The sequence below is a fragment of the Primulina huaijiensis genome, chromosome 1, assembly GCF_012295235.1.
Source record: "Primulina huaijiensis isolate GDHJ02 chromosome 1, ASM1229523v2, whole genome shotgun sequence".
In the NCBI taxonomy this organism is placed as follows: domain Eukaryota; kingdom Viridiplantae; phylum Streptophyta; class Magnoliopsida; order Lamiales; family Gesneriaceae; genus Primulina; species Primulina huaijiensis.
The window spans coordinates 11,576,887-11,598,092 of record NC_133306.1 but is presented as its reverse complement, the minus strand read 5'-3'; the positions used below and the strand labels follow the sequence as shown (position 1 = coordinate 11,598,092).

Genomic DNA, 21,206 nt, shown 5'->3' with positions numbered 1-21,206 from the left:
AACATAATGCATTTTTATGTCATCTACATGTATATTCTGAGAACAGGACTAGATGAGTCCGAATGAAAAGAAATTGTCAATGGTTTATTTATTTAACATTTTACCAAATAAAAAAACACCACAAAGGCAGCCCGGATATTCGAAGTACAATGGCTGATTTTACAATATAACTCAAATATTGAACCTTGCAAAACATCTACATATATCAATTTCCTCCAAATAGAACACTTGTGGTGTGCTTATTGCAAAACGTATACAAAACTGATCAAGACTGGAAAGGTCACAATGGCTCAGGATTTTGAAAACGGAAACCGAGGATGGACAAGGGAGGACTTGGAGTTTTAGAAAATCCGTAGATAAAATTTGATTTTTTTTCCTATTGAACGGGTAACACCCTATCTCCTATAAAGTCCCCCTTTCCAAAAGACTTCTCCTTTAGCCCATTAGTTCACAATATGTGATTCGTTATTCAATCCAGCAAACAAGATTAATTAACGCGAAATTAACGACTGTTTTTTTTTTCTTTTCGTTTTTATTCTACGAAACTTTCTTTCATTCCAAACTATAGTTCAAGAAAATTATAGTAGTCTCCTTAGGTACAGGAAAAGAGATATCTCAGCTGGCCAAACAGTTCCAACCTGGAACCGAACATTAAAAAAAAAGGGATAAAAAGCAAAATAAAATAAAGGTTGACAAAGACCAAGACGATTTCGAGTTATTCACAATAATATATAATTAGGCAAGGCTTCCTTTATCCACTACTGCAAATATACAAATAAAGTCAACACAGAAAAACGAAAGGAACATGCAATTTGCTGTAAGACCCTGTTTGGTTGGATATCAAATACTCCGATAAAAAATAACATTTCGACAAATTCTTGATTTTGCTTCCTGGGTGTGTCAAAGATCAAAGCAATAGGCACAACACCGGAAACAGAAGATGAAAACAAGAGCAAAATCACTCAAAACTTGTTAATAAATTTTCCCATCTTCTAAAATTCTGAAGAACCATCTAATTTTATTCCAATAGAATGTGAAAGCATGGAAACATATTTCCGCCGTTTCCCGGATGTTGCCAAGTTATATACGCACGAAACCGTTGGGGAGTCTTAGTCTAAATCAAGTAGATGGACCAACTTTGCACGCACTATAATATTTGCAATTTTCCATGTTTTTGAAATTAAAGTAAACTAAATAAGACTAGTGAAACTTATACCATTTTTCTTCCCAACAATAAAACAAAAAAATGATGAAGACAAAATCGTAGGTCACTAAACAAAAATTCTCAACAAAATCAATACAAATTATTTTATTGTTGTTTAATTACTAACCTGTTCTTGCTCATTTTGTTGCCTCATATTTTGGAAAACAATGGACCTCATTTGTTGCACTTCTTGTTGAAGGTTGTGCATCATACTTTGAAGTTGTTTAATAGTTCCATTTTGTTGCAAAGATGCTCCAACTTTTGAAGGTGTAACTCCAAAGCCCATTCCACGCACTCTACCTCGAATTTCCTTCCCAAATACAAGGCTAATTGCATCCTCAGCAATGTTAGTAGTGTTTTGAGATTCAGGTGCACATTCTTCTATTTCTCTCTGCAAATAACAAACAAATAATTTTTGAGAAAATAATGAATTTAAGTTGATCAGTGTTTTTTTACAGAAATAATTTTTNAAATAACAAACAAATAATTTTTGAGAAAATAATGAATTTAAGTTGATCAGTGTTTTTTTACATAAATTTTTCTTGTAATTGGTATATCAGCAGAACTTGTTTTCTCCTTGAGTAAGAAGCATATAGAAATATATGAAAAATTCATTAGGAACATAATTCAAAAAAAGTATAATTACAATTTAAAATAAAAAAACTTAGAGAAGAACTTTTCATAAGGTTTTTCAAATAATAACAATTACCATGATGTGAGCCAAACGGGCATAACCTCTCCTGCTCATTGTATGGTTGTGTATTTGCTTTCCTCTCATTGCCTTAAATTTTTCACTCTTTTCCTGGAAATAAAAAAACATATAACATATTCATATATAATTGATTAGTCACATGATTGCTAAATAAATAAACCATTGACAATGAAAAATTAAAAAATTAAGATGATACATAAAAAATAAGTGCGACACTTGAGAAAAATAACTATAAAGGATTAAAGGTGAAGTCTTACAGCAGTCAACCAATTAATCTAGTGGTGTTATGTGTTAGAATATTTTAAGTTTCACCAATAATCTCAATTTCTAACGATTTTGCCGATCAACAGCCCCCAATCAAGCTCGAAAACATCTATAGAGAGGCCCCTGTTTCCTCGGATTTCGAGTTCTCAGTTCCAAAGTACTCTATGATCTCTAGCTAGTGTTATTTCGAGCGTTGTTTTTCCCAAGTGATGCAGTAAGAAGAACATTATCTGTTGTGCGCTTCGTTACTTCTTGGAATTATTAAATTTAAGCCCGAAAATCATAACAATTATATGCATGTATCAAACAGTCAAAAATCCATAACAATGAATAGATACTTACTTGAAATGGTGATGATCGTGTCTTCTTTACAAACAGGTCCCATTGGTTTTGATCCATAAATTCAGGCTTCAAAAGACAAAGATCTTGTGAAGCCACTCGAACATCATCAACTTCTCGTATAAGTATTTGGAGTTTGGACTTTCTATCACGCCACAATTTACCTAACTTTTGAAAGATTGAATGTTTCTCCCACTCCTCAACTTTATAGTTCAACTACACATTAAGAAGCATAAAAATATTTCTACATATTGTAATAAAATAGGAATAAAAAAACAATGATAAGTATTACCTGAAGACAACACCACATCTTATTCTTCATTTCCTCGTCTAAGTCATTCCATCGATCTAATTTGTATGGCACAAATTCTTTTACCATGCAACCTAGAAAAGTGGCGTACTTGACCGAATTATCTCCAATTGCCTGTCCAAACTCATTAAGTTCCAGTTCTTTGGGCTGTTGTTGGCCACTAACCAAATTAAACTTTGATGGACCTCGTCCTTTTTTCTTATTAGTTTTGGCGTCATCAACTAGGTCTTTATCACGCAAATATTCTGATGAATTAGGTGGAGTGTTGGAGTCCACTCTCGATAGCTTATTAGCTACATTTTCCTACAAAATAGCACAAAGAGATATTATCATGTAAAATTGAGACTTCATTAAAATTAAAATAAACCAAAATCTACAAAATAATAAAATATCACCTGAACTTCACCTACAGATACCTTGCTGCGTTTTTGGCCCAATCTGCTCATTTTTTAATGCTGTATATGAAGAGATAGTCAAACATGTAATATAACATGAGAATTCGCTGAAAATAAAAAGAAAACAGACAAATATATTGCAATAGTAAAAAAATTGTAATGAAACCTTTTAAATTAACTACGAACTCTACAACCGAAAATTTCAATCACGGATCAGTCACGTCAATTCCCTCACACTCATTTCTCGCATACGGTTCTTTCTCAGTGATGTTAATCTCAAGTGTGGACACATCAAGAGGTGTGAATGATGTATAGGCTTCCTCTTCAAGCAAATTCATGTTATGCATACCCCGAGGCGGCGCTTTCAGCAACACATACCAGTTTGATTCGTCATTGTCTCTAGAATGGAATACTTGTTTTGCTTGTGATGCTAAAATGAAAGGATCGCCTTCAAAAGTTCTTAGACCTTGGTGTAAGTTGACCAGTGTAAAACCATCTTCCATTTTGATTCCAGTTTCATGATTTGCCCAATCACACCTAAAAACAGGAACTTTGAAAGAATAGTAGTCTAGTAAAACAATATCTCGTATAACTCCATAGTATAATACTCTTCCAACGGTATGTGAATAATCATTCGCACTAGACTGACAAACAGTATCTGCTTCAATCGAAACACCACTATCTTGTGTTGACCTTTCAACATCAAGTGTGTGGAATCGATATCCATTTATAATATAACCCATATAAGATATGACATGTTTTTTTGGACCATGTGCTAGCCATTGAATTCTGTCTGATGAGTTATCAAAAACATGTTTTGATAACCATTGAGCAAATGTTTCCATATGTCGCTTCTGTAACAATGTTTCATTAATTAAGAAACGACGATCTGTTTGTTTCAGCTCCTCAATGTGCATCCTATTTAAAATCATTAAAGGGTGATTATTAGAATATATGAATTATGTAATAGACAAAGGCTAATATGATATGTAATTAACTATACTCACTGTAAGTAAAGCTCAACTTCAGCAGTATTGAACAACACATATCGATGTGCAGCTTGCAACACATGGTCTTCTAAAATTTTTTCTTTTCCTTGAGAAATTGGGCGACCTTCCACTAATCCGTTGTCCAAATCCTGATTCCGGTTAGAACGGATACCAATACCAGCCGCTTTTTCTATATAGGCACTACAAAATAACATTCGTTCTTCTGCAAGGTAACACTCAGCTATGCAACCCTCTGGCCTTGCTCGGTTCTTCACATACTCTTTAAGTGTTTTCATAAATCTTGAGGAAAAAACAAATTTCACATGAAACTAGTGTTTGTAGCAAATTTCACATGATTTGTATAACATAATATTTGTCTAAAAATAAATTAGTATTTATTACCTTTCAAATGGATACATCCAACGGAATTGGACAGGCCCACACAAGCGAGCCTCTCTTGCTAAATGAATTGTCAAATGAACCGAGATAGTGAAGAAAGCGGGTGGAAAGTACCTTTCCAACATGCATAGAGTTTCAGCAATATTATCCTCGAGTTGTTCTAAACGGTTCCTGTCTAACACTCTTTGACATAATTCATTGTAAAATGCACACAATAGAAATAGAGCACTACGTGGACCTTTAGGTAAAAGACTTCTCAATGCTACTGATAGCAATTGTTGCATTAGAACATGACAATCATGAGATTTCAGCCCAATAAGCTTATGATCTTCTAAAGAAACACAGTTACCAATATTTGAGCTATAGCCATCGGGTAACTTTATTTTCTTCAATCTAGAGCAAAATACATTCATCTCTTTTTTAGACAATGTGTAAGGTGCAGCAGGCAAGTGATACATATTTTCCCCTTTCTCTTGAGGATGCAATTATTTTCTAATGTTTAAGTGCATCAAATCTTTGCGAGCATTCACACCATCTTTGGATTTTTTCTTCACGTTTAACAATGTGCCTATGATATTTTCGCAGACATTCTTTTCAACATGCATCACATCTAAGTTATGACGTAGCAGCAGTCCCTACACATAACAATTAACACATTTCATAGTATTAGTTCATGATTCATAAAAATTTATGAACAAAAAAACAAATTTATAAAACTTGATGAATATAGTGCAAAATAACTCACACTCCAATATGGCAAACTGAAAAAAATTGACTTCTTCTTCCACATTTGATCTGATTTTTGTACATTTTTTGAACTATCATGCGTCTTTCTCTTTCTCTTTGCATTATTGATATTCTGACTCTTTTTTTTTCCCCAGTCATTTTCAATGACCTTTACTGCATCGAGAATTTCTAAACCAGTCAAAGCCCTCGGTTTTCCTTTTCTATCTTTTTTTCCATTAAACCACTTCTTTTTTTCACGAAATGGATGATCAGGAGCAAGAAATCTTCGGTGGCCTAAGTATGAAAACTTTCTACTGTACTTAAGCCACATAGAACAAACGTCTTCACCACATATTGGGCATCCAAATTTTCCTTTTGTGGCACATCCAGCTAGGTTTCCATAAGCTGGAAAATCATTGATTGTCCACATCAAGATAGCCTTCAGCTTGAACGTTGACTTGCTCAATTCATCAAATGCCTCCACACCTATGTCCCACAACTCCTTCAAATCTTCCACAAGAGGTTCCAAGTATACATCTATATCATTTCCTGGTTGCTTTGGACCTGGTATTAGTAATGTTAACATAAGATTTTCTTTCGACATGCACTTCAATGGAGGAAGATTGTAATTGACCAAGATAACCGGCCAACAACTATATCTAGAACTAAGGTCACCAAAAGGGTTGAATCCATCTGTTGCAAGACCAAGACGAAGATTTCTAGGATCTGATGCAAAAGCAGGCCACTTGTGATTTATTGTATCCCAAGCTACTGAATCAACTGGATGACGCATCATATGATCTTCACTTTTGTGGTTGGAGTGCCAAATCAAATCTTCAGCCATTTCTTCTGATTTAAACATCCTTTTAAATCTTGGTATCACAGGAAAATACCTTAGCACCTTTTCAGGAACTCCTTTACGAACTTTTAAGGTAACTTTGTCCACCTTCCATCTTGAGGAACTACACTTTGGACATGAGTCTAATTCTTTGAGCTCCTTTCTAAATAGACAACAATCGTTTGGGCAAGCATGAATATTCTCATATCCTAAATCAAATGGTTTCAACAACTTTTTCATCGAGTAAACACTTTGTGGAAGTGTGGTTTTTTCTGGAAGCATGTCAACTAAGATCTTAAGGAGCTCATTGAAACTACTGTCAGTGTGACCATTGGTAGACTTGTAATTGTATAATGTGACAGATGCTGACAACTTTGTATAAGTCGTACATCCAGGGAAGAGAGGAGTTTCTGCATCTTCTAATAAATCAGTAAACTCATAATCTCTTGCGTCAGACGTAGTTTGTCCAACCTCTTCATCTGAGACAAATGCATCCCAATATAAGTGAAATGCCTCTCTACTTTCATCATCCGCTTCTTGAACTCCTCCTAAACTACCTTCACCTTCAAATTGTGAGGTATCAGTTTCACCATGGAAGAACCAAATCGTGTAAGAAGGATCGAACCCCTTGAATATTAAGTGCTCATACACTTTGTCAAATGTCATATACTTCTTATTTTTACAACGTATGCAAGGACATAATATTACGTCACGTGTTTTGGCGTAGTCCTTGGCTTGTGCAAGAAATTTTTGAACCCCTTCTTCATACTCGGGTAAAAGTCTTGAAGGCAAATGAATCCATTCTTTATCCATTTCGTAAATGACCCAAACCTTAACATTCAAATTAATATATGACTTCAAATTATTTTCATTACTTCATAAATAAAATGAGAAAATGAATAAAAATATAACCTCAACTTCTGCCATAAATATTAAAAACTAGCCACTAAATTGTTAAAGTAGATTTAATTCAAATCCAAAAAAAATTAATTGTCATCTAGCTCTAATATTAGCCACATAAATTCAAGACCAATAATGCAAAATTTAGAACCAAAAGATTCATCAAGCAATACACTTAATATATGGAAAAGGAATAGCACCAACACCAAGAAATGTGATTTTTCAAAAGGACAATTAATATTGCGAATCAAAAAAATGAAAAGAATGCTTCTTTTTTATTTGTCTTTATTTTTATTTCTTTTATGATAAGAAAAATAAATTCTTTCAATAACATGCATCATTAATGGGCCCATAGGTTGTGGAGACAGGGGATGGGAAGTGCATGCTTTTATGAATATGAAATCTATTTTTTTCAACTTCATTAACTTACGTGAAAAAGAATGCATCCAATTTTAACAGTAAAACCAAATCTAGGAATCTAATGTTGTCCGAAACATTTTTTTCTCTTTTACTATAATTCTGTCATGTGTTAAAACCACGTAGTCATGGATATTAATATGCAATTTTTGTGTCACTTCTAGATAATTCTGTCATTTTAAATGCAAACTTTGGGTACATTCTGTCATAAGCACAAATAATGCAATGGTTATGCGTTTGGATTTGGTTCATGCTACTTTGGAAAGAAGCATTCTTCGTGTAATTTTGAGAACTCTCTCGACAATTTGCAACCAATTTTTTTTAAAAAAAAATTAAGGCATCAACAAAGATGAACCACAGGAAACAAGCATATATAAATCTCTTTTTCAAAAAAGCATTCATTCATAGTCCAAGATCACATTTTCCCATGCATGAAGGGTGTCGATTTTTTCGACTTTTAAGGAGGTTCTTTTTATTTAGTGCAATACAAGAGAGCTCTTTTCAATGTAAAGAAAGAAGGATCACATATTTATCTTTATTTTTGAAGTGGAAGATCTAAAGCAAATATCTTTAGACCATGCTTTGCTTTTTGGCCCTCTCTTTAGAACTATTCCATATTCTAATAAAGCTCAAATATACGCTAATATGCTGTGAATTGGGCCCAATTTTTGTAGGACAAAGGCAGGGAGAAGGAATAAAGCTACCACATTTGCTTCTTCAATGCAACATCAATATTACATAATTATTATATATTGATCATTCTTCAACAAAACAAAATACATCTTTGATGTAAAAATTATTGTTAAATATTATCGTGTAAGGATGCTATTATGATCAAGAATTAAGAATTTTCTTGATCGAACTAACAACTCATACAAATGTAACTAGATCAATGAATCTAGGCAATAATTAATCATTTTTCATAGTTATATTTCACCCGTATTCAAAAACCCCAACAACCACTTTTAAAGATGAAATTTAAAAATTTTCCCAATTATTATCATGTAAAATATCTATGTGACACATAAATAATGCAAATATGTGGCATAGGGAAGGAGACAAGATTGGCTGGCAAAGATTTTTGTGAGGATTACATTAAAATGGGAGGGGACAAAAACATATAATGATATGAAATTATCTACGTGACACACAAGTGATGCAAATAACAATAGAGCCCCAGGTAAAGATCACTTCTACAATGCTGTAGATATTCCAATGTTTAAATGCGTATGTAGGAAAATAAAATCAGAGACATATAAACAAGGTAGTACCTATTCTCCAGCGACGTAGGCTGCAAAAGAAGATAAATGAGCTTAAGGACTCGCTGGGAGTTAAGTGGTGGCAGTAGAAACACACAAATGGTCTAATAAATTAAAACCTACTCAATCATTTAGGTTATAAAATCAGTAAATTATAGCCTTCCATACATTCTCCATCCCAACTACCCAATAATAAAGATAAGCAAATCAATCCCAAGAGTAAGCAAAGCAAAGACATGCACAACGATCACGAACCTAATGACAAAAGGTTTTCAGAACCAATTAACCAAATTGACCCCACGAATAGATTGGGGTGTTGCTCTTTATGGGGGCAACAAGATTCTGGGCACCTTGGAGGATCAGATCAATGGTTTCAAGTAAACTGCAAAAATAATAGCAAAAACATTTCCATTACCAATATAGTATACTCGGATCGTCTGTCAAGTTTAATCAATTTGGAGAGTATAGTTATATGTGACAAAAACAGAGCAAATGAATCAAGACTGCTATTTTCCTCATTAAACCTTCAATCTTGGCCACCTACTGTGCCATACCAGCAAAACCCACAAGGATTCAAGAGGAAAACAGATTTTCTGGGAAACGGCTAAAGACCCTGACAGAAAGAGAGATTAGCGAAATCGATCTGATTACTTGTGAAAAAAAATAAACAAGCAAAGTGCTTGGAAAGGCGTAACCAAGGCAAACACACGACCATGGAGGGTCGCGGCGAGTGGCCCGCGGTTGCAGCTTGGGCGTCGTCTGATGGGATAGCAGATGGAGCAGCGACGGAGTTTGGATAGGTCGTGTAAACAGAATCCGAAGAGGCTGGCCGTAGGCGGATGGTGAGACNTAAACAAGCAAAGTGCTTGGAAAGGCGTAACCAAGGCAAACACACGACCATGGAGGGTCGCGGCGAGTGGCCCGCGGTTGCAGCTTGGGCGTCGTCTGATGGGATAGCAGATGGAGCAGCGACGGAGTTTGGATAGGTCGTGTAAACAGAATCCGAAGAGGCTGGCCGTAGGCGGATGGTGAGACGACGGTGGTAGAAGGAGCCGACGATGATTGAAGCTAGGTGGAGGAGCGATGAAAAATTACGAAGAAGTGATTGAGGATTTGGAGATGAACGATGAGAAAGAACCGTATGCGTCTGATGGGAAAGGGTTTTGATGGGGAAAAAAGAGAGGCGCGATTATAAGGAGATTTGGCGCCTTCTCAATTGTAAAGAATAATTTTATTGCCAATACTCACAGCATGCATTGTGTGCCGTAAATATGATTTTTAACAGCGTACCTAATGCACGCCGTCGAAACAAAATACTTTAACGGCGTGCATTCCGGTACATCGTTGATAAATATATTTACAACGTTTTTGTTCTGCACGTCGTGGTTGTTGTAAGGTGCAATCACATTAACGGCGTGCATTTAAAAGCACGCCTTTAAAAATTACATTAACGGTGTGCTTTTAATGCACGCCGTTAATGTCGTGCCGCAAAAAACATTTTTCTTGTAGTGCCGCCTTAACCTGTTGACACGTCAAACACTAAGACAAGAAACGCAAGAAATCTCGCTTCATGTCCGGTCACCAATATAGAGATTGCAGATCCTCATACATCTTCGTATTCCTCGGAAGAATGGAGTACGGGGCGCTATGGGCCTCTCTCATAATATCCGCTCTCAGGAAATCACCGCTAGGGCTCCACAGTCGGTCATAATATCTGACTATGTTGTCCTCAACTATATACAACCTCAGGCGCTTAGACTCATCCCTCTATCTCCACTTCTGTAGCTGCTCGTCAGAAGTCTGTCCTGCTCGAATCCTGTCTCTCAATGTCGGCTGTACTGTCAGGGTAGAAAGACTAGGGGCGTCGCCCCTGGCATACACTGCAAGCTCAAACCTCATAATCTCTGCCTGCAACGGCCTTTGTACCGACAACTGAGGAATCACTTCATGCTTTTAACTCAGGGCATCCGCGACCACATTAGTTGAACATCTACTCCTTAAAAATGCTACAAATTTATTTTAAAAAAAATTTATTTTCAAAACTCTTTTAAATTGTGCATGCAAGCGACACTGCTGCAAAATATGTTTTTTGAAAAATAATCGTAATTAAATAACAAATAAAACATTGCATATAAAAATTTTCCAACTCGGCCATCAACAAGAACGTAGATATTAAATCACTAAAAATCCTAGTAATCATCATGTCAAAACCAGTGTATAAAAATATTCATTTCCTCTCTAAGCTCATAAAATTGTGATGTGCGGAAAATACGGTCCTCGAGTCATGTGCGCACATCCAGCCCTGCTTACTCAGAATTCGGCACCTCCAGCCTCCTCATCAACATGATGTATCATACACGCCTAGTGAGTTTAAAGACTCAACACACTTGTACAGATAATAGCAAATATATATACATAACAAGCAACAGTGAAAAATACTGTAATAAAATATGTTTCATGATCTTAAAAATGTAACGTAAACATGTCATAAGAGCATGCGTGCCAAAACAGCTCATCATATCATCATATACTTATACATTTACATTTATTTGAATTCAGTTCGTTAGTTGTGACTTTCGTATTAGCTCTAATCGTATCAGCTATATACGATGAATCCATCTACGTATAACTGTGGTACCCAGCGGCTGTCGGACATCAGCGAAAATACTTGTAACACTCGTGACTAAAATACATAATCAGTGCGGAAGTTTTTAAATATAATTTGGAGAAAAGATGTAATTTTAAAAAATTTGGGCTGCATCTCCCCGCAATTAGGACATGCCACCTGCCTCAAGCAACACATAAAACACATGCAAAAGATTTTCATATAAATCAGATATCAGTTTATATAGTAACTACACATAGTTCTACTTCAAAAACAAAACATGATTTTCAATGTTTCCCAAAATAGCCAAAAACTTAGCATATCAAAAATAGCATCCAAACACTATCTCCAAAGTTTGAAATATTCCCTTCTCTCGCTTCGACAACTCAGGGATGATCAGTCTTTATTACCTGTGTCTGCATCACAATAAAAATTACTGAAATGAGTATAAAACTCAGCAAATGGAATCAATACAAAAATATACATATATATCATTTTATTGTCAAACATAAAATGTATCCTCCATTTCATTTTGTTGAAAACATTAACCTCCTCATATCATGTATGTCGAAATAGCAATAATATCATCCGTCAAGAATCGTAATACAACAATACATAGGGATGATATTCACTTCATTGATTAACTGAAGAATTGATAGTTTATAAGATAGTTCATTCATTGCTAACCCTATTCGTAAAAACGAATCTTATAGGAGGGACATGTACCTCTGCATAAAATTCATCTTATAAGAGAGCACATGTTTTTATCGTTAATTGGCCAATTATATTGTGGATTTAGAATTTCCAGAGGCAACACCGCTACTATCACTATCAATCCAATCATTCGATCATATAAAACTTCATTCAGGCATTTTATCGAACACCTTAGAGACATCATTTAAAGTTTAACTCCTTTCATTCACAAATGCATATAATTGCACTATCAAATATATATATATATATATATATACATATATATATATTGACATATATATATCATGAAAGGAATTTGAAAGGAATTAACGTCATAAAATCATCAAAACACATACATATAGGATCATGTGATGCAATTAAGAAATGATTCCACTTACAACACTTGGAGCACTTGGTTTCCTAAATCTTGACGATGATCCTACAACAATAAACCCAATAACTAACTATCAACACCCAAATAATAACCTGAAATTACCATTTAATCCAATACATCAATCACAACTACCATCCCCCGACTTCACCATCTAACAACTCAAGAACAAGAAGAAAACCACTTACCTTTGCTTCTTTCACTAAAAATATGAAGTTCCAACTTCGGATTGAAGATTAATTTCTTGATTGAATGAGAGAATAAGAAGATGAATAACCCTAGCTTGAAATAGATGGAGAAGAGAAAGAAAGAGAAGGAAAGTGAGGAAAAATGAAGTCTCAATCGATTTTATACCTTAAAATACCCAAAACACGCTTTCCACTGTACAGGGCGCTCGGGCGGTCATATCTTATCGCCCTAGCGCAGACCTCTCCGACAAAAACACAAAATTTCTGATCCAGGTGCGCTCGGGCGATCAAATTTTACCGCTCAGGCGCGCTCTGCCACTACAAGAAAAATCAGCATTAACAACACATCAAAGACAACGGTTTTTATTAAAACCGTTGTCTTTTTACATTTAACACCGGTTTTAACAAAAACCGTTGTCGTAGCCTAAAAAAATCCGCTCGAAGACAACATTTTCTTTAAAACCGTTGTCTTTGATATATCTACGACACCGGTTTTAAAAAACCGTTGTCTATGAGCGTTTTTTTTTTTTCTACTACAACGGTTTTAAAACTGTTGTCTATTAGCGTTTTTCTTCAAGCTACGACAACAGTTTATAAAAAACCGTTGTCTTGCAACTGGTTTTTCTATAAATTTGTTGTCAATATTACATTTTGCGACCGTTTAAGGTAAATTTGTCGCTAAATTTAGCGACGGTTATACTATACTGTCGCTAATTTAAATCTTGCGACGGTTAAAGTATAACCGTCGCAGAATATAGCGACGGTTTGAAGTAAAATCGTCGCCGATTTAAAGATAGCGACGGTTTTACAAGAACTGTCGCTAATTTTAGCGACAGCTTTGATAAAACCGTCGCCGATCTAAAATCAGCGACAGTTTATACCAAACGGTCGCTATATTTAGCGACGGTTTTTAATATCCATCGCTAAATATAGCGACAATTTTAATATTCGTCGCTAAATATAGTGACAGTTTATGTAAAAGCGTCGCTAATTTTAAATCGGCGACGGTTAGAAAATTAACAGTCGCAAATTGCGACGGTTAAAGTCAAAACTGTCGCAAAATGTCTATAAATATCCCCACCCTCGGTCCATTTTCTACCATACCACTTCATTACACTTAAAATTTTTCTCCCTTACACAATTTTAGTTTCGATTTTCTCTTTAAAATTTAATACATTTTTAAAATAAAAAATATAGTATTTTCGACTATAAATCAAAAATATAGTTTGCATATTAGATTGTGAGTTTTTTTTATATTTATTAAAATATTAAAAGTGAAATTTTTTTTTTATTTTACTGAATATATTAGCGACGGAAAGCCAATAAAACCGTCGCTAAAATTAGCGACGAAATTTATAAAAAACCTTCGCTAAATGTAGCGACGGTGTATTAAACCGTCGCTATTTAGCGACAGTTTAAATTACGACCGTCGCTAATTTTTGCGACGGTTAACGATGATGTCCGTCGCGAATTAATTTGCGACGGTTTTTTAAAAACCTTCGCAAATTTTAACTACCACAACACTCCATAACCGTTGTCTTTCAACGAATTCTTTAACCACAGGACCTTTAACAACGGTTTTATATACCTACGACAACGGTTTTTCACCGTCGTCTTTAGACGTCTACGACAACGGTTGTTCACCGTTGTCTTTGAGCACACCCTTTAACCACAGGGCTTCGAACAACGGTTTTAAAAGGCCTACGACAACGGGGAAAAACCGTTGTCGTAGGCCTTTTATCTTGTAGTGTGCGCACAGCTACCCCAAAGAGTGCTCCGGAAATGCCTTTTTCCTTCATAATTAGGAAAAATGGTAAACATGAAAGTTGGAGCTCTATGTCTTGGCTTGCATCCCCAATTGCCCTCATGTCATTTGAAGGTCTGAATAAAGAGTTATGCTCGTTCTCCTAACATGTGTTACTGCAGGAACAAACAAACGCATGATACACTTCGGGCCAATTTTGGCTCATCTTCCCTAAAGATTTGAACAAAACTCAAAACATGAAAGTTATAGCCTTATATCTTATCTTTCAAATGGAAGTGGCCTCAATTTGGATCACAATACAAAAAATTATGCTAAAAACCACAACTACTGCCACAGTTTCATAGCGTTTCAGCACTTCCATTACCTATTTGGCTCAATATTGACTTTCTATTCTACCCATCAATTCTCTTTCCATTCTATATCATTCATTACCATTTATATCATAACTTGAAGCCATAAACCATAACAATTACATCATATATCCCAAACGATCATCATAATAAACCATAAAAAGAATAATGAACATATTTAATCATAATCATTACCTTACATCATAAGCATACGAATGTCTGGGTGTTACAGTATTACCCATCCACTGATCCTAGGCCTCATAATCATCGTATACATATATCGTCAGTCACAATCAATTCATATCCTTCAAAAACATTGTCATTTTCATCACTTATAAAAATCATGCAAATACGTAATTTTTCTTAAAATCAAGCATGCAACACATTTTCCATAATTCATTAAAAATCATGTTCTTGATACAAAACATTTAAATAAACATGTCAAATTGTGCTTCGGGCGCAGCCAGGACTAAAATCTAGACTCAGGTGCAAAATGACCATAAACCCAAAATGACCATTTTACCCCTGCACATTAAAATTTTTGGCTTACCAAACTCCTTAAAACATACTAAAACATAATTAAAAACATTTGTTATACGTAAAATTGAGCCATTTTCAAAAATTACACAATTCGTTTTAAAACTTTGACTGGGGTCCCGGTTTTAACTCGAATCAACCCGAAACTTAACCAAATCTTTTCCTACGTAAACCGTGACTTAAACCTACATGACCAGCCTCTAAAATACTTAATTCAGACCCTTTATGACTCTCAAAACAGTACCCGAAAGTCGATGAAATTTTTTGCACAAAACATCTCCAAACCCTAGTACCCTAAAGTTACAAATTCTCGACCCTAGTCCCTACCGGCTTGGGCCAGCCTTGGACCAACCCTTCCTAGCACACCTTATGGTTCTCCTGGACCTACTTAACCCAACATCCCTGCCCCATGTATGTTGCATGACTCACACGCTCTCTAGCCACCAAGATCGCACCAATCGAGCCAACCTTCTCTCATCTTGATCCATCGGCTACTTGGCTAAATCCAGCAGTGTTCGAGCCCTCCTAGGCCATGTCTTAGACCCACCAGGGTCTGTTCCAGGGCTTATCTCGGCCCTTTCACCATCGGATAAGTCCCATCGCCCGATCCACACACCCCACCAAGACATAACCCAAGGAACTCGATCGGCCCTCTCCTAAAACAAACCAAGCTTCGACTCAGCCTTAATTTCTCCCCTTACTCGACGTGTACAGACCTTAGCAACATAAAAATTGGCAGCCACTTGCACAAGTGCAAGAAAAAGTGAGAATGAAGCAAAAAAGATGCATTTTCATGTCAAATCCTTGCATAAAACAAAACCTCAATATATATAAATAATTTCCCATGCATTTACATATAATTCAGCATAATATTGGTGTGAATGAAGAGAAATAAGAGATATAGTAGTGCCTTAGCGTTTATATGATCAAAAGCTTGAATATCTACGTGTGGGACATGAACCGGAGAGGCGGGGGAGACGTTTTCTTGAAAATATTGAAGGGACGAAGCTTGCTGCTGTGAAGGGGAGAGAATGCAGCTAAAAAACGTTGGGAAGTGGCTGCTGAAATGTGAGGTGGGCTGCCAATCATTAAAAAAAGGTTTAGGGTTTAGTTTAGATTGTAATTAAGTTACTAATGGGCCACAATTAAAAGTTTAAGTGACTTAAAAGGGTTTTATGCCCATTAAATATTAAATTAACCCATCATGCCCAATAAAACTCTCGAAAAATATTTTGTTTAGGTACGTTTTTAAAAATATTGCCTCAGCCCTCAAAAAGTTTCCCGATTCACTAAAATGTGCGTACCAGCTAAAAATACGACCCGACGAGTAAAAATACCCACCCAAGGCCCATTTTCAAAAATCAAACTTAAATACACCATATATTAAATAATTGAACATAATTATTTAATAAAGCACAAACTCCCCTTGCCCTAATGGCATAGCTATAACTGGCGCTGAACTCAATGCCTACTTTAGCATGTTAAAACTCTCCTGGCACTCTGATCCTCAAATGAATTTGACATTCTTCTTTGTCAAGGTAGTCATGGGCACCGCAATAGAAGGAAAGCCCTGAATAAACTTCCTGTAGTACCCAGCCAACCCTAAGAAACTGCGGATACTTGTCACACTCTTAGGCGCTGGCCAATCTCGGACTGCCTCGACCTTACTGGGATCAACCTCCAATCCATCACGAGAAATGATGTGGCCCAAGAATGCCGCTCTGTCTAGCAAGAACTCTGATAGGATCGGTTATGGGGTAAATCGTTGAGCTACAATAGCTCGGTTCTTGAAATATTGAACACCGATGAATTAAATAGAGTTTGGTTTTCAAACCAAGCGGAAGACACTTGAAATAATCCTTTGTAGAAACCGATTAAATATTTTGTAAAGAATTTAAAATATATGCAAATTGAATGAGTAAAAAAAATTTTGCTGAAGCATTTTATCAAATACTTTGTATGCAATAATTTGGTATTTGAAGAACAAATAAAATGCTTCAACAATGCATCCGTAAAACAATAGAAATGATAATTAAATGCAATAAACAAATAGACACAAATTTGTTTATGGATGATCGGAGACTTCAAATACTCCTGTGTCAGCCCTTCTTCCCCTGGGGAAGGATTCACTAGAAGACTTTGATTTATACAACTATTTGTACAAACTCACTCAGTTTAGGACTTACACTACTGTCTAACTAAACTCCAAGCTCTCAAGATTGTAGGCAGCACCTCACAATCAGCATATTGTTTAATGTCTCATATGCAAAGACTACACACACAAGTTTATTGTCTTTGTGCGAGACTCACTCAACTAATCTTTGAAGTTGAACTCTCTTGTATGTGTGTGAGTGATTGTGTGTGAGGAATTTATCAGTTACAGTGTACATCTCAAATGTATCATCACATAAGGGCTTGTGCTCTCAACTAGCTGATTTATTCATGCTAACTGCCCATGCTTTGAATCATCTTAAAAACCCATTTTTTGATCTTCAATATGTTGTATTTATAGGATCCAACAATGATATATACATTAGACACAAGAATATGACCGTTTGGAAAGTTTTTGTGCTGTTTCTGAAATTGCAACAGTCAAATTTGCCTCGTTTAATATTTTCCTGAGTGGTTAACTAGTTCAGCTCAGCTGTTTTGGTTCAGATCAGCTGGTCTGGCTCAGTTTCAGTTGTTCAGCAGCTGGTTCAGTTCATTTGGTCAGCTGGTGGTTTGGTTCAGTTCAGTTGGTCAGCTGGTGGTTCGGTTCAGTTCAGTTGGTCAGCTGGTGGTTCGGTTCAGTTCTGTTGGTCAGCAGCTGGTTCGGTTTAGTTCAGTTGGTGCACTGAAATCAGCCTAGCTGATTTCAGTTTGTGTAGAACCAGTAGCTTCATTGTCATTTATCAGCATCTTAAGCTTCGATTCAGACTTTGTTTTCTGAAGATGATTTGTAGATCACTGTCCTTTCTTTCCAACGCATACTGAATCGCTTCATTCCAATAAACGAGCTGAGAGATTTGACAAAAATACCACAACTGCTCATCCCAACTGATTACTGTTTTCGTGCAATCCATTCGGTAATTCAGCGATCAGTTAGACCTTAATAACATGCGAATTTGACCAACTGATGTGAAATACGACTTGTTCCAAATTGATTTTCTGATCAGTCATTTGAATCATCCAGCTGAGAGATTTAGACTTTGTCAAGTTTGCGGATTGTCATTTGAATCATCCAGCTGAGAGATATCATCAAAAAACCGAAGCTTGCTAGAATTTAGTTTGTGCAGAATTCAGTTTCAGTTTGCTTCTTGTGTTAATAAATTAACACTTGAGTAAATATGTTAGAAACACAATAACAAGTTTTGTTAAAATCAAAATCAAGATTGCGAACATGAAATGTTCAAACAAACTCACACTTACTGAACTTGGAAAATAGTTGACGGTCCTGCAAAACCCTAAAAGAGGATCTTTTATGGGTGTCCGGATGCACAACGGAAGTTTCAAAATCATATTTTTCAAATATCAAAACCAAGCACCCCACTAGATGTATAGCAAATAACAAATAAACACAAAATCATATAGTGTGTTTTGGGTTTTACCTATCAATCACAAGGATTGATTATTGGCTCCAACTAAGTTGTAACAACTTAGCTCTTGAAGGTTGACCCAATCGACGAGCTTCCAAGAGCACACCTTGCTCAAGAGGATTCTTTCCTTCAAATTAGGTCCACCAATAGCTTCAAAGATCCACTCTACAATTACACTAGAAAAAGTAGAGTATTTTTCTTTGAGAAGTTTATGCTCTCATCATCAAAATGAAGAAGCGAAATTGAGAGAATTTTGGGGTGTGAAGTTTTGGTCACTAGCTTGGAGGAGAGAAGGGGAGAAATTTTTTTGGTGCTTGAAAAAGTTAAAGTGCATGTGAGAGACATGCCTTTTTTATTGAAAAAGTTGTCTCCCAACTCTTCACCTCCTCATGCATGTGTTTAGGTCAAAAAACATACATAAGGCCCATGGACTAATATTTTAATATCTCAAACACATTTGAGATCAATTAAATCTTACTTGAATTTATTCAAACCCACTAGTTAAATAATTATTTTCATTCGGGCTCTACAAGACCCAATGTTATTTATTTAATTCAACACTTGAATTAATTTAATTATTTGGACTCTACTAGGTCCATTAGTGTTTAATTAATTCAACTCTTGAATTAATTTATTTAAGTCCATAATAATGTTTATGAAAATCACAATTTTCAAATACATTATTTATTTGGGCCAACTTTTTATTTAGGAACACTTCCACAAATTAAAATTTACATTGCCCATAATTCTCTTAAAGAAGTCATACTTCTATTTTTTTTTTGCGCTTATAAACTCTTTTATAAGTCGTTCAACACATTGAACTATTTTTCTTCTCAACGGGATCTAAAAATCTAGCACTTGAGTGACCCTCAATGGTTCAATGATACAACTAGCAGTGGGTTCACATCTCAATGTGATTCGGGACTAAACATGTCCTTATATGAGCATACCTCAGTTGCTCCATTCTAACTTATCAACTCATTGATAATAAGAACGCCAAAACTCAAGTCTGATAGTACCCAACCAATCATGTTAAACACCTAGCAGCATCGCTTACATGATTCTCTAGGTATCAAATGATATTGCTTGCAAAGACCATTCCATTATGGTTAGCGTATAGTACGGTCCCTTCATCTCCTATATCCCGACCGATTCGACAACCATTGGTATATCGAGAGTTGACAAAGAATCGATATTATGTGTCATGTAATAGTTGCATCGTTGGTGTAATCAAAGAAAACCCTTTCTTAATTACCACCAACACTATGATCAGAGATTTCACACTACAAACACAGGAGATCACATAGGATATCCAGACCCGAAGGTAAGCGGTGAATCCCTGACTACAATGCATAGACTGTGAGAACCCGGAAAATTCGATCCGAAGCAAATCACGTAAGAAATACAAACTTAAAATTTAGCTTAAACGAAGCTCTAAGCTCAACAATTTTCATTCTAACTATAGAAATTAAATATGAACTTAGATTTCAGCTAACTTAACTCGAGGAAATGGCTTCAAATTTTGGAGACTAACTCAACGGGAGGCCAAGCTGCAAGTAATCGCATCCATCGAAGAGTTATCACTGGGGGAGTAAAACCCCAGCTCAAGGACTCGATCTTTTAGCTCAAAGCAGCTCAACCAAGCTTGTCCTAACAGTACCAAAAAGGTAGCTAAAAGATGAGCTAAAGGCTTGGACAATTTAAAAGTGCAAGAAATGACCTTTAAGATAACCAAGGAAGAAGCTAATGAATGAGCTAAAAGTTAAGACAAATTAAGTATGCAAGAAATGACCATTGAGATAATCCATGAGAGAGCTTAGGGAGGAGCTAAGAGACCAGGACACATTTATGTTGCAAGGAATGACTCTTGGTGCTTGGCATTACTTTGACCACCATAATGATCACATTAAAATCCTTTCTTGGAGCCCAAGTGGTCGACCAAGAGGGGGGGGGGGGATGAAAAGCCACATTTGCAACTATAAATACCACTCACATCTTGATGGAAAAGCACACCAAAAATACACCTCAAGTTTCGGCCAAATGAGAGCAAGGAAAAGGAAGGAAGTTCTTGCAGTGCAGGCGATCAAAAATTCGCGTCGAAGTGCTGCTGAAATAATAAGAGTGTTCTGTTCAAATTATAAGTCGAAGTGCTGCCCGAAATCCGAGAGGAAACTTCGTGTCAACATCTACAAATTTCGGTTCTACCTTCATAATACTGTAAGTGGGTTTTTGCTATGTATATTCGTTTGTACTTTAAAACTTGAATATATAAGTTATGACATGTGTAGAACCCGTAACTTAGACTACGTATAAGTCATGCATAATTCTAGTATTTAAATTAAAATGA

The 21,206-nt window shown here is 35.8% G+C and overlaps 3 protein-coding genes and 1 long non-coding RNA gene across 6 annotated transcripts in view; 1 reads left to right on the top strand and 3 right to left on the bottom strand.

The window, feature by feature from the left end:
* Positions 1-1,620, bottom strand: part of LOC140981580 (uncharacterized) — a 2,843-nt gene extending 1,223 nt beyond the window's left edge. Inside the window, exon 1 of the mRNA XM_073448012.1 lies at positions 1,332-1,620. Coding sequence (XP_073304113.1) covers positions 1,332-1,490 — 159 coding nt within the window. The 5' untranslated portion in view covers positions 1,491-1,620. The remainder of the gene's footprint in view (positions 1-1,331) is intronic.
* Positions 1,621-1,720: 100 nt separating this feature from the next.
* On the bottom strand, positions 1,721-9,595 carry LOC140971303 (uncharacterized). Its single transcript, XM_073433510.1, has 7 exons — positions 9,448-9,595; positions 9,008-9,134; positions 3,225-3,284; positions 2,812-3,132; positions 2,523-2,735; positions 1,914-2,006; positions 1,721-1,780 (listed from the first exon to the last, which is right to left on the bottom strand). Exons 3-7 carry the CDS (start codon positions 3,273-3,275, stop codon positions 1,721-1,723), a joined length of 738 nt encoding a protein of 245 aa, XP_073289611.1. The 5' UTR covers positions 3,276-3,284; positions 9,008-9,134; positions 9,448-9,595.
* On the bottom strand, positions 3,391-5,953 carry LOC140981569 (uncharacterized). 3 transcript variants are annotated; one of them, XM_073448001.1, is made up of 4 exons: positions 5,358-5,948; positions 4,616-5,247; positions 4,232-4,513; positions 3,391-4,142 (listed from the first exon to the last, which is right to left on the bottom strand). In XM_073448001.1, the coding sequence occupies exons 2-4, from the start codon at positions 5,068-5,070 to the stop codon at positions 3,431-3,433; spliced, it is 1,449 nt and encodes a 482-aa protein (XP_073304102.1). In that variant the 5' UTR covers positions 5,071-5,247; positions 5,358-5,948; the 3' UTR covers positions 3,391-3,430. The 3 variants fall into 3 exon arrangements, 2 of the variants coding, with proteins under 2 accessions (XP_073304102.1, XP_073304106.1); XM_073448005.1 differs by having other exon boundaries at positions 3,391-3,761; positions 4,616-5,948; XR_012176107.1 differs by lacking the exon at positions 3,391-4,142 and having other exon boundaries at positions 4,366-4,513; positions 5,358-5,953.
* A 3-nt stretch (positions 9,596-9,598) lies between the features above and the next one.
* LOC140981589 (uncharacterized) lies at positions 9,599-9,886 on the top strand. Its single transcript, XR_012176108.1, has 2 exons — positions 9,599-9,743; positions 9,786-9,886. It is a non-coding gene; the product is annotated as an uncharacterized lncRNA (long non-coding RNA).
* Positions 9,887-21,206: the final 11,320 nt, after the last annotated feature.